At 38.7% G+C, this 18,343-nt stretch overlaps 1 protein-coding gene across 3 annotated transcripts in view; it reads right to left on the bottom strand.

Moving 5' to 3' along the window:
• Window positions 1-18,343, bottom strand: part of BRWD1 (bromodomain and WD repeat domain containing 1) — a 137,922-nt gene that overhangs the window by 79,083 nt on the left and 40,496 nt on the right. For all 3 annotated transcript variants that reach the window (XM_032276862.1, XM_032276864.1, XM_032276863.1), the window contains exons 14-18: window positions 16,145-16,295; window positions 15,760-15,894; window positions 9,342-9,470; window positions 8,915-9,140; window positions 2,801-2,986 (exon numbers count right to left, since the gene is read on the bottom strand). In XM_032276862.1, the coding sequence (XP_032132753.1) occupies window positions 2,801-2,986; window positions 8,915-9,140; window positions 9,342-9,470; window positions 15,760-15,894; window positions 16,145-16,295 (827 nt within the window). The remainder of the gene's footprint in view (window positions 1-2,800; window positions 2,987-8,914; window positions 9,141-9,341; window positions 9,471-15,759; window positions 15,895-16,144; window positions 16,296-18,343) is intronic.

Here is an 18,343-nt window from a genome sequence, read left to right as displayed (position 1 = left end):
ACATGCATAAAGTTATTTATCACACCACTTATAACAGCAAAGTATAAGAAACAACCTAAATTCCCACAAACAGATTATGAAGATTAGTTACTCCACATGGAAGAGGAGTATGAAACTATAAAAAAAAGGATGAGGCCGGGCGCGGTGGCTCAAGCCTGTAATCCCAGCACTTTGGGAGGCCGAGGTGGGTGGATCACGAGGTCAAGAGATCGAGACCATCCTGGTCAACATGGTGAAACCCCGCCTCTACTAAAACTACAAAAAATTAGCTGGGCATGGTGGTGCATGCCTGTAATCCCAGCTACTCAGGAGGCTGAGGCAGGAGAATTGCCTGAACCCAGGAGGCGGAGGTTGCGGTGAGCCGAGATCGTGCCATTGCACTCCAGCCTGGGTAACAAGAGCGAAACTCCGTCTCAAAAAAAAAAAAAAAAAAAAAAAAAAAGGATGAAAAATTCTGTGAACTGATAGATTCCTAGAATATACTGTTAAGGCAATACAGTAGGTGCAGAAGAATGCATTTACATATCTTGTGCCTCTTGCCATGACAGACTGAAGACACAGCATCAACTATTCAGCATTCCTGCCTAAATGTTTAACCTGAGTCAGGGAGGAAATAATCAAACAAACCCAAATTACGGGAAATCTTGTGAAAATAACAGGCCTGAACCTTTCCAAAGTACCAGTGCTCTGAGGAAACTTTCCAGGATTAAAAGAAATAATCATTAAATGCAATGAGTAGGGCTTGATTAAATCTTAAATTAAAAACAAAAAGGCATGAGGAAGGACAATTATTGGGACAATGGGGTAAGTGTAAGTAAGGACTCAAAACTAAGTAACAGGGCTATATATCAACATTATCACATTCAGCTTGTTGAATGTGATAACTGTATTATGGTTATGTAAGAGAATATCTCTAGTTCTTGGATGATACAGGATGAAGCATTAAGGTATAAAGTGTCACAAGTCTTAAATGCTTCAGAAAAAAATATACAGGAATGTGTGTGTGCACACATACATTAAAAAAAGCTAAAGCAAGTATAGTAATATAAGGAATCTAGTTAAAGAATACATGGGTGTTTACTGTATACTCCTTCCAACCTTTCTTTCCAAAATAAAAAAATAAAGTCTTATGCTGTAAATTTAAGAGAAAAAAAGTACTACTTTAAATGAAAAATGAAACTTGTAAATCACATTGGACTAGAAACAAAGAGGAAACTGAATTAGAAATCATAATCTGAACTTGTGGCAGTCTGACAAACTTGCCCAAACAAGTTAACACAAAGGCTTGAGGGTTTTTTGTTTTTCTTTTTTCTTTTTTTTTTTTTTTTTTTTTAATCTTTTGAGACAGTCTCACTCTGCCATCCAGGCTGGAGTGCAGTAGCACGCTCTCAGCTCGCCGCAACCTCCGCCTCCTGGGTTCAAGTGATTCTCTGCCTCAGCCTCCTGAGTAGCTGGGATTATAAGTATCTGCCACCACGCCGTAGGTAATATATCCTACCAGCCTGTATTTTTCTTTGGCTTTTTAAAAATACAAAAAATTAGCCAGGCATGGCAGCATACATCTGTAATCCCAGCTACTCAGGAGGCTGAGGCAGGAGAATCACTTGTACCCAGGAGGCAGAGGTTGTGGTGAGCTGAGATCAGCTCTAAACTCCAGCTGAGTGGATCACTTGAGGTCAGGCGTTGGAGACCAGACAGGCCAACATAGTGAAACACCATCATCTCTACTAAAAAATACAAACATTAGCCAGGCATAGTGGCACACACTTGCAATCCCAGCTACTTTGGAGGCAGAGGCAGGAGAATCACTGGAACTCAGGAGGCAGAGGTTGCAGTGAGCCAAGATCCCACTGCACTTCAGCCTGGGTGACAGAGTCGGACTGTCTCAAAACAGGGAGAAAAAAAAAAACAGTGACAGGGTAAACAGATCTGAACAAACCATCTAGAGAACAGCACTGAGTGACAGAGAGCTAAGAAATAAATTTGAGCAAATATATTTTAAATAGTTTCCTTCTCCACATAAAGGCATACTTCCCTGACTATAAATTTACTTGTTCAAAGTAGGTTTCTGTAAATTATTTTCCCATTACTTTCCATTACAAAACAAGATTAAGAGCACATAACAGAAAAGGCAAATTCTACAACAGGCAAGTAGAAACATTTGGCCAAAATAAAAAAATTTTAAGCAGATATTTAAGTTGGTGGCTGGGTTATTTAAGTTTGTGACTAAGTGCTCCAGGCAGGCATGAGATGGCAAGGACTGCTTCTGTGGCACTACTAGCATTTTAAAGCAGTGCCTCTAATCATGAGCAAACATTTACCTTTCCCAGGATTCGTTTTCATTTACATAACAATCACATGTCCTCTAAATTATTTCTACTATCTACTTCTACTTTTAAGGACTCAACACTGAAAACTCACTAAGTTTTCAAACTTTCTAATTAAATAAGAAAAAGCATACTCTACCCAATTCCGTTTTTCAAAAATTACAAACGTTAAAGCAAAGAAAGGCTAGAACTATTGTTTTCTTTTAAAAACCAATTTGTTATTCGTTCCTGTTTAACACAATTTTGTAAATACTATGTTTTTAGAGCATAAAAGGCTTCAGCAGTACTTGAAATACCCATTTGTTACTACATCGTCTTATACCTAATAAAGTTATCTTCAAACTGCTAATTAAGTTGTAAAAATACATTGTTTACTTAGGTTTCTCACATCACATGTACCTGCCAAAGACTTCATTTACTCTTTAATTTCAATGCAGTCATATTCAAGTAAAATATTTCTCATTATTTATTACCTCTCCGGGGTGTTTCTTCACCATGTGAAAGTCCACTTGGAATAGTATCCTGATCTGCTCCCATTCTCTGATCTTGCTGCTGCTGCAACTGTCTTATCATTCCATCAAGAATACTCGATTCTGGGCTGCGTTCATCATTATCATTGGTTTGCAGACTTATAATTTGTTCAATTACCTCTCCATCACCTACAAATTCAGTTAATGAATATATCATCATATAAAAGCAGAAAACAAAAACAATTCATTATGATACAAATTAAAATACATTAACAATGGTCAGAATTCCCATTTTTGAAAAATAACCAGTTTAAAAAGATACTCTACACATTCGCCAACAAGTCAGAGAAAAAAGATTCAAAACCAACAAAAGTCTTCCTGTAGAGGACTAAATACTATAAAAACTTAAAAGCAGCCTCTGAAATTCCTGCAAGTGAAAACATAAAAACATATTTCTGTAAAACTTTATTATGCTGTTTCACACTAATACCCCTCACTATACTCGATATATTTCACTAAAATCTTATTACTGAGTCTCTAACTGGAACAGAGCAACTATGGGTGACTTCCATTGTAGAGAAAAATCACTGACATTTAATTTCTTCTCTACTGTCTTAAGAGAGGAAAAAAAGGGAAGTAAGGGTAAGACCTTTTTAAGCCTTCGACAACTTTAGCTCTCCTCCTGCCCCAAGAGTCCTCAGAGAACAGTGCAACTGATGGTGGTAATTACACAAGCCTCTCCCACTAATCTCAAATTACTCTTAGATATGTTTTTAGCATAGCCAGTACCCATAATTCTTATTTCAAGTAATTTATTTTTATTTTTAAAATAAAATATTTAATTTTAAGTATCTTTGCTTCTTTATTTTTCAAATAATGAATTTTCAGAGATATTTAACAGGTTCATCCACTAGTGTTGCTGGAAAAAAAGGTTGTGGAATCTGGAACTATATCTAAATATTAACATTTTCATGCAAATAACTCCTAAGTCCTCTCACCATAAGACACTTATATAAACAAACTCAATATATAAGAGAGAACTCCAGCCTGACCAAGATGGAGAAACCCTGTCTCTACTAAAAATACAAAACTAGCCAGGCATGGTGGTACACGCCTGGAATCCCAGCTACTTGGGAGGCTGAGGCAGGAGAATAGCTTGAACCCAGGAGGCGGAGTTGCAGTGAGCCAAGATCGTGCCGTTGCACTCCAGCCTGGGCAACAAGAGCAAAACTCCATCACAAAAAAAAAAAAAAAAAAAAAGGGGGGGGGGGTGCCAGGCACACTGGCTCACCCCTGTAATCCCAACACTTCGGGAGGCCAGGGCGGGCAAGATCACATGAGGTTGGGAGTTCGAGACCAGCCTGACCAACATGGAGAAACCCCGTCTCTACCAAAAATATAAAATTAGCTAGGCATGGTGGCGCATGCCTATAATCCCAGCTAGTTGGAAGGCTGAGGCAGGAGAATCACTTGAACCCAGGAGTGGAGGATGTGGTGAGACAAGACCGCGGCGTTGCACTCCAGCCTCGGCAACAAAAGTGAAACTTTGTCTTTAAAAAAAAAAAAAAAAAAAACCCAGAGAATTCCCCGCTCTTTCTTTCACCCACTTATAAAGAAAACTCTTTTTTTAAAAAAGAAAAAAAAAGGGAACCCAGGGCATGGTGGCTCACACCTGTAATCCCAGCACTTTTGGAGGTCAAGGTAGGTGGATCACTTGAGGTCAAGAGTTTGAGACCAGTCTCTACTAAAAATACAAAAAAAATTAGCTGGGCCTGGTGGCACACACCTGTAATTCCATCTACTTGGGAAGCTGAGGTAAGAGAACTACTTGAACCCAGGAGCCAAAGGTTACAGTGAGCCAAGATCGCACCACTGCACTCCAGCCTGGATGACAGAGTGAAACTGTGTCTCAAAAAAAAATAAATTAAATTAAAAATAAAGGAGATTAATAAGATAATAATCAAAAGGAATGCAAAGATATAACCTGCCACCATAAAAACAGATAGAGAAACTGAAAAATATAGTATTACGGGGTGAAGGAGGGGGTTTCTATCCTGCTACCTGAGCAAGACTCCCTTGCATATCACTGTTAATGCCTTTGTTTTACTATGGAAATCAATGAAGAACTTAAAAGAGCTAAATGTCGTATCTCTTAACTTTGTCTTTAAAAATCAGTAATTTTTAATCACTCTCAAAAATTTGAGCCTTAATCTAAAAAGTTAAGATTTTAATCAGAATTGCTAATATAAAATTTCTAAGATTACAACATGATACCGAAGGGAAAATGGTAAAGATTTCTAATCGTCACAAGCCAAAATAACTTAAGCCTATATAATTTTTCTTTTTTTTTTGCGGGGGGGGTTGGGGGCGGTGGTAGAGACAAGTGCTTGCTATATTGCCCAGGCTGGTCTCAAACTCCTGAGCTCAAACAATCTGCCTGCCTCAGCCTCCCAAAGTGCTAAGATTACAGGCATGAGCCACTGCACTTGGCCGTAACTTTTCTTTCATAGCACAGAGCACTTAACTGTTAACTTCTCAAATATCAGAATGTTAACTGTTTCTACTGAAATACTGAAGGAGGGTTCTACTCATGAAAGCTTAACTGCTACGGCAAGTGTCCTTCTGCCATTAACAACTACAATAGCCGGGCGCGGTGGCTCAAGCCTGTAATCCCAGCACTTTGGGAGGCTGAGGCGGGTGGATCACGAGGTCAAGAGATCAAGACCATCCTGGTCAAAATGGTGAAACCCCGTCTCTACTAAAAATACAAAAAATTAGCTGGGCTTGGTGGCGCGTGCCTATAATCCCAGCTACTCAGGAGGCTGAGGCAGGAGAATTGCCTGAACCCGGGAGGCGGAGGTTGCGGTGAGCCGAGATCGCGCCATCGCACTCCAGCCTGGGTAACAAGAGCGAAACTCCGTCTCAAAAAAAAACTACAATACTGGAAAAAATATTGTAAAACAAGGGCTTTCAGACATTGGACAACAGGCAGCACAAGACTGTGATCCCTGAGAGAAGAGGAACAACGAGGCAAACCCTTTGACTGCTCCAGGTTACTGTCTGGAGGTAATTTCCAGGTTACAGAACAAAATAGAGAACCCAAACAGCATCCAGAAGTCTGAGTTGAGAAGACAGAGGTCAGAGTTTGCTGGAAGTGGAATGTTAAAATATGCAGGGCTGAATATCAGAGGAGAGTGAATTGCACACAAAGCTCCAGAGATCTGTATGAGGTCCAATCAATTATTTCACTAAATACTGATATGTGGCCAGGCACAGTGGCTCATGCTTATAATCCCTGCACTTTGGGAGGGGGCAGATCAGTTCAAGACCAGACTGGCCAGCATGGTGAAACCCCAACTCTACTAAAAATATAAAAGTTAGCCTAGTGTGGTGGCACACACCTGTAGTCTCAGCTACTTGGGAGGCTGAGGCAGGGGAATTGCTTGAAACCTGGAAGCAAAGGTTGCAGTGAGCAGATATTACACCACTGCACTCCAGCCTGGGCAACAGAGCAAGACTTTGTCTCAAAAAATAAAAATAAATAAAAATAAATAAAGACTGATATGTGTTCACATGTGGTAGAACTCCATTACTGAGGGAAAAATATTAAAAAGCAGTATGCAAAAAAATTTGCAGAGCTCTCACAGGACAGAAATAGCTCAAGTTCCCAGCAGCTAGAATAGACACCTCATAATACATAGAAGTGCTTTATGCACACTTCCAGTTTTAATATCTAGAATATTAAAAAGACATATACTCAAGAGCAAAGCAGTAAGGAATATAATAACTGCTGGTGTTTTGGTGCCACAGCCAAGATTTGTGCTACAGTGCCAGAATTTTATTTCTACCCGGTACCTGTGATCCATGAATACAAATGTCAACACTGTAAAAAAAATTGTTGTATTTTTAAAGTATTGTTTTGAATATGGCTGTGACCTTGCAGACTCCATAAAAGGATGCAGATATACCTATGGGTCTGCAAACCACACACTGACAATCTGCCCTAAAGCAACTATTACATACAAATAAACAGGTATTGCTAATAAGACATTAGTAGAGGTCATATGGAATACAAAAAAAATCCTCGATTCCAAAGAAGAAAAAGGAAAAAAACACAAAGAACAAAAAGAATAAAGAAGAAACAAATAGGAATACTCTATGTTTGAACTCATACCATATGAACACTTAAGTGTAAATACTCTATAATTAATAGAATACTTTTACTTAAATTCTAATTAAAAGTTATCAGGTTTGATATATTGCCTCCAAGAAATCTATTTTAAATATAAAGACACAGATCAATTGGAAAAATTGACAAAGATACACCATGACAATACTAATCCAAAACAAGCTGAACTAGCTATATTAATATGAAACAAGACGCTTCAAAACAAAAAACATTTCCAGAGACACATTTCATAATGAGAAAAGAATTATTTTATCCAGAAGACAATTCAAACTGTATATGGATGAGATTTAAAATACATCAAGTAAAACTGAGTAAACTGAAGAGTGAAATAAGGTAAATTTCACATGACAGTTGGATATTTTGATCTGGATGACAGCTCCAAACTGGAAAGAAGGCTTTAACCATCAGTGAGTGTATAAATAAATGATATATCCATCTATTCCATGGGGCACTATCAGTCTCAATCAATAAATAGGAACAAACTACTGATACATGGAACACCACCAACAAATCTCAAAAGCACCATACTAAGTCAAAGAAGCCAGACACAAAAGATTATACTTTATGGCCTGGTGCAGTGGCTCACGCCAGTAATTCCAGCACTTTGGGAGGCCAAGGTGGGCGGATTATGAGGTCAAGGGATCGAGACCATCCTGGCCAACAGGGTAAGAGACAGAGAGACAGAGAGAGAGAAAGCATATAGTAATCTACATTAGGCTTTACCCTTATATATAGCTGGTGATTCAGTTTCAGTAAATCTTCATCCAAACAAAACACTATTTCTCTTTCATATCTGTAAAGAGAAACACTGTCCTACTATTAACACAAACAAAAAAGAATTTTGCACTTGGCTAGGACAGAGAAAGTCCAAGACAAACCTAAAAATCCTACATTCAAAAACAGAAAGAAGTGACTAAAAAGTATAAGGACTTGGGAAAGGACAGCTTCAAAAGGCTCTGAGAGTCAAACCGAAGGATTATGTGAGTAACATATAATAACTCACTAATCAGCCAGAAGCCCATTCAAAAACTTAATGAACCACATAAATAAAGGGGTGAACAACAGACAGTCATATGCAATGATACATATGATGCAATGATGGAATAATGACGAAGTTAGAAAATAACCACTTTGCAATATTCACAGTAACAAATGATTCAGGCAAAACTTATCAATGGATCCTCAAACTTGAGGGTAAAATCTGTCAATCTATAGGGTATTGACATATCTTGCCACAAATTACTATTAATTACAAAGAGAAAAATACTAAGTTTATAGTGAAGAAACTTGGCAAACACCACATTAACCAAGTGTTCAAAAACATTATTACCAGCAATTAGACAAACTAAAATCATAAGTATCCTGACAAGATGCTCTATTAAGACTGGAACATCATTTATGTTGTATTCTGTCAAAAATGCATAACTGGAACCTAAACAAGAAGAAGAAGACAAACCCAGATGGAGGCCTTCTACAAAATTCCTGACCTATAATCTGCAAATACACCAATGTCATGAAAGTCAAAAACTAACAACCTGCTCCAGATTAAAGGAAATTATGGAAATACAACTAAATTTTGTACTTCATATGTGGTCCCAATTAAAAATTGGAAGAACTTTAAAATCTATAGCAGACATTATGAGAATAACTGGAAATTTTTGGTTACACACTATAGATTTGATAATAGTATTATTTCAGTGTAAAATGTCCTAATTGTCATAAGTGTCTATGGTTATGTAACAGATATCATTCTTATTTAAGGGTAAATGATGCATGAGTTTCAGAACTTAAATGATTCAAAACAATATACAGAGGAAAACAAATACTGTAAAATATTAATAATTGGGGGAATCTAAAGGTAAGAAAATTATACTATAAAGTATTTGAGTAAAACGTTTTTTAAAAAAAACAAAAAAGACTGTACTTACTTGTTGCCACATAGCCCAGCTGTGGAACCAAATGTTCATCTGCACAATTTTCTCGGCCTGGTACTAATCTCTGATACTTAGTTGGATGAGGATTTCCATCTACATCTACCAAGAATGGTGGAGGCATAAGATGAGGAGCCTGCTGAGTTTGCTCATCTAAGACATAATTATTAGAATCTCTAATAAGTGGTCGATAGTCAGTATGGAAGAACATCTGATCAGGAATCTAGAAAAATGAAGTTCACAGGATGACATTCTGAGGTTTATACATATTAAAGGAAACAAATATTAAATAATTAAAATTAGAAAAACAATAAAATCCAATCAGTCAGCTAAACTATTTCCAAAACACAGCTCATAACTACTTATTTCCAAAACACAGCTCTTAACTACTACTTGCATGCTCCAACAAAGTGTTAAAAATGACCTTTTCATATGGTTTGCTGCATCCAAAACCAAATATCAGAAGGTGTCCATGAGAATCTGTACAAGCAAAATGCTGTCCATCCTGTGAAAACTTACAGTCAAACACAGCTCCATGTCCTTGTCCTTCAATCTAGGAAACCCAAAGGGAAAAAAGTTAGGACCAATTCCATGCAAGTGAACTGCTATATAAACTTTTTAACGTGGATAACCTGTGACAATATACACCTCCTGGGGAAAAAAAATAATTTAAAACAAATGTTTCAGCCGGACATGGTGGCTCGCACCAGTAATCCCAGCACTTTATGAGGCCGAGGCAGGCAGACTGCCTGAGCACAGGAGTTCAAGACCACCCTGGGCAACATGGTGAAACCCTGTCTCTACTAAAGATACAAAAAATTGACCAGGCATGGTGGTGCGTATCTGTAGTCACAGCTACTCAGGAGGCTGAGACATGAGAATCACTTGAACCTGGGAGATAGAGATTGCAGTGAGTCAAGATAGTGCCACTGTACTCCTCTGCACTCCAGCCTAGGTTACAGAGCAAGACTCTTTAAAACAAAATAAAAACAGATGTTTCATTAAGGATATCCATCAATCACTATTCCCAAAAAAATAAAATTCATTTTAGATACAACTAGCCTAGAAAAAAGTCTTCAAAGTTCTTGTAAGCATTAGTTCTCCAAGTGCTCAAACGAAGGCTAACAACCCAAACCAAAGTGAAGGCTTCTTTTATTTCTTATAAAGAATTTTAGATGGGCATAGTGGTTCACACCTGTAATCCCAATACTTTGGGAGGCTGAAGTGAGCAGATCACTTGAGATTGGAGCTCGAAACCAGCCTGGCCAGCATGGTGAAACCCGTTCTCTACTAAAAAAAAAAAAAGAAAAAAAAAAAAAATACAAAACTTAGCTGGGCATGGTGGCAGGCGCCTGTAATTCCACCTACTTGGGAGGCTGAGTTAGGAGAATCACTTGAACCCTTGAGGCAGAGGTTGCAGTGAGCCAAGACTTCGGCCATTGCACGCCAGCCTGGGCAACAGAGAAAAACTCCATCTCAAGGAGAAAAAAAAAAAAAAAAAAACAATTTCAGAAATTTTTGTCTTAGTACGTAATAAAAGGATAAGAAGCTGGCCAGGTGCGGTGGCTCACGCCTGTAATCCCGGCACTTTGGGAGGCCGAGGCAGGTGGATCACGAGGTCAAGAGACCGAGATCATCCTGGCCAACATGGTAACACACCGTCTCTACTAAAAAAAAAATAAAAAATTAGCTGGGCATGGTGGCACGCACCTGTAGTCCCAGCTACTTGGGAGGCTGAGGCAGGAGAATTGCTTGAACCTGGGAGGCAGAGGTTACAATGAGCCAAGATTGCGCCACCGCACTCCTGCCTGGCAACAGAGCAAGACTCCATCTCAAAAAAAAAAGGATAATAAGCTACAAAGTAAATGATTAAAGATTAACAAAGTTTGGTATTCATGAACTAAAATGAACGCTTTTCTAGATTTTAAGGAGGGCGCTACTTCAGCTCACTGCTAAGATGACTAAGCACCATGGAAAACTTGGCAATGCTGCCAAGTCTCAAGCATACGTATAAAAAAGCCTACGGCCACAAGTACCTAATCAAACCACCAGAGATTTCAGAAAGGATGCTCTAAGTTTATTATGAGTATAACCTAAAATAGATGACTTTTTTACTAATTCTTCCTTTTAAACTGTAAACTATTATTAGTTTAATATCATCAATTTATAGTTATTTGGTTAACTCTACAGTGTAGAGCTATGCATATTTGTTGTCTGCACCATTAACTTTCCAGTAACCAAACGTTACATGTGTTTAGTGTTTGAAAAATGAGACATCTCCTCGTAATTTCCAAAACAAACTCATATCCATGCCCAAATAAGTCACTGCTTGAATAGTGACACTTCACTATTGCTACACTGCACATGAATGGATGCCAATTAGCAAACATGGAAAAAACAAAGTTACTCAGATATTCAGAGGACTGCTAAATAAGATGTGCATATTAAATCATATTCTCTTAACATGAAAAGGAAAAAACTACACACACACACACACCCTGGGCAACATGAGGAAACCCTGTCTCTACTAAATTATTAAACATGGGAACATTGGTTCACCCACTTGGTCCTTATATGAGCCACCTGTGCCACAGCACAACCTGCATCTATGTACCACTTTGCATCCCTGACCTGGGACCTTCAGTCATAGTAAAGCAGAGGCTGGTAGGGAGGGAGGAGCAAAATTTCAAAGCTGGAGATGGTGGTGGCAACTCTTCCCATCATACATGTGAACTTAACTGCTCCAAAAGCTTTTTTTTTGAGTCGGAGTTTCGCTCTTGTTACCCAGGCTGGAGTGCAATGGCACAATCTCGGCTCACCGCAACCTCCGCCTCCTGGGTTCGGGCAATTCTCCTGCCTCAGCCTCCTGAGTAGCTGGGATTACAGGCATGCACCACCATGCCCAGCTAATTTTTTGTATTTTCAGTAGAGACAGGGTTTCACCATGTTGACCAGGATGGTCTCGATCTCTTGACCTCGTGATCCACCCGCCTCGGCCTCCCAAAGTGCTGGGATTACAGGCATGAGCCACCATGCCCCGGCCCTCCAAAAGTTTTTCTATAAATACCTGCCGAGATCAAGATTTTCTCAATTGGGCAAACCTATCTAAGCAGATCAAGGAAGACTTGGTGTTTCATCTGTAATTTGAAGTGTCCTATACAATGATTTCTAACAAAACGTAACCTGCAACTGTGTCTGGAGAACAATGTCACATTAAAGTTTACTATATATTCATGAAATATTGTTGCTATTAGTAACTGACAAACCTGTTTAGTTTATCTGGAATTACAAAATATGAGCCTATCTGATGAGCAGTAAGGAAAACTCAGTAAACAAGGCCAATTTTTGCTGTGCAACTGGAAATAAGATTATTGTCGCCCACATGAAACACTTTTCAGATTATTCTTTGGCATAGAGTTTTTCCACTTATATTCTACCTAAAGCCTAAATTAATGTAGTTTTTTTTGTTTTGAGGGGTTAAATTCAGGATGTATTATTATTACTGAGTTTGAAAGGATAGTTGAGGTAACTGATGTATCCTATGGATTTTAAAACGATAGAAAAATTGTCCAAGACTGTTTAGTTCTCTTTCCAATAATTTGAATACACTGAATCACAGCTTTCAGAGATGCCTACATGTGTATTTGTGCTTCAGTCATACTATTTGAAATGTTTTAGAAAGCATTTAATCAAAGGTCTAAGAACTTGAGAATCAAAGGTGTAAGAATGCATCAACAAGTTGCTACTACACTACCTCTAAAATTCATTACAATTTGAATTGTAACTCAGTATAAACTGAAGAGTAATTTCACAAAATGTCATACACATATAAAGCCGTAACAATGTTGAAACTCTTTTACACAGTAATTCCTTCAGAATTTATTCTAGGGAAATAATCAGATACAAGGCTGTTCAAAGAGTTATTGCCACACATATTTTGGAAACCACTTAACTATTCAACAATAGGAAAGAAATTGTGTAAGTTAATTTTCTTCTGAGACAGGCTGAATTTAAACTCAAAAATATAAGTGTAAATTCTTTAAAAACAAAAATTTCAAACAGAGGTTTTTTACATGACATAAAAAAAGATTACAAAACTACGTACGAGCACATTTATCTATGTAACAAACCTGCACATCCTGCACACACATGTAATCCCTGAACTTAAAAACTGGAGGAGGGGGAAAAAAAACACTGTGCAAGGATGTCAACTAATAAATATGGAGGGAATTATGCCATTGGAAAATCTTCAATGGAGATTTTCAATATTTGTGGTGAATAATGAGAAACAGGATATTTAATCACAAAAGAGCTACTGGAAAAAATTTAATAATTATATTGAGAGGCCGAGGTAGGTGGATCACCTGAGGTCAGGAGTTCAAGACCAGCCTGGTCGACATGGTAGAAACCCGTCTCTACTAAAAATACAAAAAATTAGCCAGTCCTTTTGATTTGGGTAGCCAACAACAACAACAAAAAATTAGCCAGGAGTGGTGGCAGGCAGCTACTCAGGAGGCTGAGGCAGGAGAATCGCCTGAACCAGAAGGCGGACGTTGCAGTGAGCCAAGATCACACCATTGCACTTCAGCATCGGCCACAAGAGTGAAACTCCAGCTCAAAAATAATAATTATTACTACAAAAAGAGAAGATAATTATTTTATGGTGAAGAAATCTGGGAAATACTGCCTTAACCAAATATTTAAAATTATCACCATGGCTGGGCACAGTGGCTCATGCTGGTAATTCCAGCACTCTGGTAGGCCAAAGCAGGTGGATCACCTGAAGTCAGGAGTTAGAAACCAGCCTGGCCAACATAGTGAAACACTGTCTCTATTAAAAGTACAAAAAATTAGTTGGCCATGGTGGTGGATGTCTGTAATCCTAGCTACTCAGGAGGCTGAGGCAGGAAAATCGCTTAAACCTGGGAGGCGGAGGTTGCAATGAGCTGAAATCGCACGACTGCACTCCAGCCTGAGCAACAAGAGTGAAACTCCATCTCCAGAAAAAAAGTTATCACCATTAACAGGGGGAGAAATAAATACCATGTGCCTATTAATACGATTCATAAAGGACACAGTATCATTTATGTTTTATTTCATTTTAAAAAGTGTAACAATCTAATCATGAAAAAACATCAGACAAAACTGAGGATACTCTGTAACAGTACTTGTTAATATTCAACAAAAGTTAAAGGTCAAGAAAGAGGAAAAAGAAGAAAGGTTGAGAGGGGCTGGTGACAGTGAAAGAAAACTAAAAAGATACAACCACTTAAATACAATGCATGAGCTTGAACAGGATTCTGGTCCACGGAGCAAAATATAGCTATAAAGACTTTACTGGGACATACCTAATTAGGTAACACTATTTTATCAGTATTAGATTTGCTGATTAAAAACAATAATTATGATTATGTGGAGAAATTCTTGGTTGAGTTTCACTCTGTCGCTGAGGCTGAAGTGCAGTGTTGCTATCTCAGCTCACTGCAACATCCACCTCCCGGGTTCAAGCAATTCTCCTGCCTCAGCTTCCCAAGCAGCTGGGACTACAGGCCTGTGCCACCACACCCGGCTAATTTTTTGTATTTTTAGTAGAGACGGGGTTTCACCATGTTAGCCAGGATGGTCTCCATCTTCTGACTTCGTAATCTGCCCACCTCAGCCTCCTAAAGTGCTGGGATTACAAGCGTGAGCCACTGTACCTGGCCTATATGGAGAAACTCTAAAAAGATACAATAGAATCCCCATTTGGTTCTAGAATATATACATAAAAAAAAAAATTTTTTTTTAAAGAATATATCTATGCCAAAAGAAAAACAGCTGATCAAAGGCTGATCAGCAGATCAATCATCTAGAGATTTTTTTAATTTTTTTTTTGAGACAATGTCTCACTATGTTGCCCAGGCTAGTCTCAAGCTCCTGTGCTCAAGCAATCCTCCCACCTCAGCCTCCCAAAGTGTTGGGAGTTCAGAGCCACCACACTCAGCCGAGGGTTACTAAATATCCAGAAACCAAATATTAGTAATATTTGGTGAATACTGAGTATTAATAACGTCATTTCATTATATCACTATTTTTACATTTCTATTTGTTATCAAATATTTCAATAAATTCAAGTAGTGAAAAGGTTTTTATAATTGCCATAATTTTACCAATTTAAACACACAGGCACAAAAAAAGCTAAACAGTTAACTTAAAAATGTCTCCCTCAGGCTGGGCATGGTAGCTCATGCCTGTGATTCCAGCACTCTGGGAGGCCGAGGTGGGCGATCACGAGATCAGGAAATGGAAGGCCAACTTGGTGAAACCCCATCTCTACTAAAAATACAAAAATTAGCTGGGTGTGGTGGTGCACACTTGTAATCCCAGCTACTCCAGAGGCTGAGGCAGGAGAATCACTTGAACCCGGGAGGCAGAGGTCACAGTGAGCTGAGATCACCCCACTGCACTCCAGCATGGCGACAGAGCAAGACTCCGTCTCAAAAAAGTTTCCCTCATATAAATCAGTCATACAAAGAATTTCACCTATGTATGTAATCAAATCAAAGATGAAATTCTTGGTATGACTGATATATATATATATAGCATACATACAGCCACATATATATATATATATATATAGAGAGAGAGAGAGAGAGAGAGAGAGACAGAGAGACAGAGAGAGAGAGAGACAGAGTGTGCATGCATACAGCTATATTCAGTAGGCTTTGAAATATTTAGGCGGCTTTGAAAATGCTGATTTGTAAAAACAGAAACTGCCAAAACAAGCAGATCAATTTCTGGCTAAGCCTTATAATCCAATATTCCATTCAAGCATTTATTAAGGTATACCTCACTTCACTTACCATATTAAAATAATGTTTCATCTTGGTACCTTTTGTAATATCCCATATAAATATGCTGCCATCGTGTCCTGCAGATAACATAATTCTGGAATCAAAGGGATGTGTCTCCAAAACAAATACTTCATCAGCATGTCCCTTTATTTAACAAAGTCATAACATTAAGGAGGGTTTACAAGTTACAAATTGAAAATTTAAAAATACATACTGTTACAGCATATAAAGACTTTTAAAGATATATTGTCAACAATTTATATATAATAAAATTTCTAATCATTTGATGGTTTAAATGAACAAAAACAGCTTGCTCAGTATATTATTTTTATAGCTTCAAAATTACATAGTTCAAAAAAATCTCATTTGTTATATTGTACCAGAAACTACCTACCAGTAAGTTATGAAGCAACTGTCCAGTGTAGGAATTCCACACTTTGAGGACATGATCATTCACAGCTGTGACAACAATGCTATCATTTTGATTCCAAGCTATCATTGTTACTTTAGGCTTCATAAACCTTTCCTCTTCCGAAGATAAGTCCCTAACAAAAAAAGACACAACATGTAACTTATTTAGATGGTTGGCTATACAATATATACAATCCTTCGTCAACACAAAAATAAGGAAATCCAACCCATTTGCCTATCTCGTCAACCCTATAGTGAGTTCATCACAACTGACCCAGAACAGATTATCTAGAAACAGTTTAGGGCAAAACCTGAAGGAAGGAAGGAATGATTTACAAACAGTACAGACACTGAGTAAGGGCAGATTTTAAGACACCATTACAGCTTATGAAAGCAAAGTTTTTCCTCCCTACTTGTTTTCCATTATTTCCTTCCTCTGACTACAAACCTATTGCTAACACTTACTTTCAACTGTTTCTCTCCACAGAAGACAAAAAAAATTTTAGGAACATGAAAATAAGGTAATTCATATTCATATCCCCAATGTTTAGAAAAATAACTGACACACAGACGTTCAATCTGAACTGTAAATGGAACTATTCTCATTTCTTTATATAACTTTCCTACAGTCTACTCCTTTGGCAAGAATGGTGTTGGATACACATGCCTGGAACGTTTTGCATCCTTTATAAAACTGATAGGCAGGGCTGGGCGCGGTGACTCATGCCTATAATCCCAACACTTTGAGAGGCCAAGGCGGGCAGATCACGGGGTCAGGAGTTGGAGACCAACCTGGCCAATACCGTGAAACCCCATCTCTATTAAAAATACAAAAGTTGCCGGGCGCAGTGGCTCAAGCCTGTAATCCCAGCACTTTGGGAGGCCGAGGCAGGTGGATCACGAGGTCAAGAGATCGAGACCATTCTGGTCAACGTGGTGAAACCCCATCTCTACTAAAAATACAAAACATTAGCTGGGCATGGTGGCTCATGCCTGTAATCCCAGCTACTGAGGTTGAGGCAGGAGAATTGCCTGAACTCAGGAGGCGGAGGTTGCAGTGAGCCGAGGTCGCGCCATTGCACTCCAGCCTGGGTAAAAAGAGAAAAACTCCATCTCAAAAAAAAAAAAAAAAAAAAAAGTGACATGTACAGCATCTCTGTATTATAATGGTCAACAGTGGGGTAGGGAAGGCATAAGGGTTCTGAAATAGCAGAATATATTTTAAGAAATTACAAGCACATAACATGTTTTAATTAAAGAATACAGGCCAGGCACAGTGGCTCATGCCAGTAATGCCAGCACTTCTGAGGGGCCAAGGTGGGCAGATCACTTGAGTTCAGGAGCTCCAGACCAACCTGGCCATCAGGGTGAAATCGTGTCTCTACTAAAAATATAAAAGTTAGCTGGGAGTAGTGTAATCCCAGCTACTCAAGAAGCTGAAGCAGAAGAATCACTTGAATCTGAGAGGCGGAGGTTGCAGTGAGCTGAGATAGCACCACTCCATCTCAAAAAACAAAAAATAAACAAAAAAAAAACTAAGAATACAGCTATACGAATATAGAATGAGTGCTATAAAACAGCTATCTATGTAACTACAGAAAAGCACAGAAGAGAGAATAATTCTAACTAGATTGAATGGTGGTTGGGAATAGAATAATATTAAGAAATAAAATGGAACAAAGGCAAAGACTCTACTCTTCACTTTAAAAGGCTTTGGAGGGCCGGGTGCGGTGGCTCACGCCTGTAATCCCAGCACTTTGGGAGGCCGAGGCGGGTGGATCACGAGGTCAACAGATCGAGACCATCCTGGTCAACATGGTGAAACCCCGTCTCTACTAAAAAAAATACAAAAATTCAGCTGGGCATGGTGGCGTGTGCCTGTAATCCCAGCTACTCAGGAGGCTGAGGCAGGAGAATTGCCTGAACCCAGGAGGCGGAGGTTGCGGTGAGCCGAGATTGTGCCATTGCACTCCAGCCTGGGTAAACAAGAGCGAAACTCCGTCTCAAAAAAAAAAAAAAAAAAAAAAGGCTTTGGAATTAATAACTTGGCTTTTTTTTTTTTTTTCCTTGAGGCGGAGTCTTGCTTTGTCACCCAGGCTGGGGTGCAGTGACTCCACCTTGGTTCACTGCAACCTCTGTCTCCCAGGTTCAAGTGATTCTCCTGCCTTAGCCTCCCGAGTAG

Source organism: Sapajus apella, unplaced genomic scaffold (genome assembly GCF_009761245.1).
Source record: "Sapajus apella isolate SASKATOON/1434 unplaced genomic scaffold, GSC_monkey_1.0 scaffold8, whole genome shotgun sequence".
Taxonomy (NCBI): domain Eukaryota; kingdom Metazoa; phylum Chordata; class Mammalia; order Primates; family Cebidae; genus Sapajus; species Sapajus apella.
Note: the sequence above shows the minus strand (reverse complement) of the source record. Positions and strands in the feature narration are given on the sequence as shown.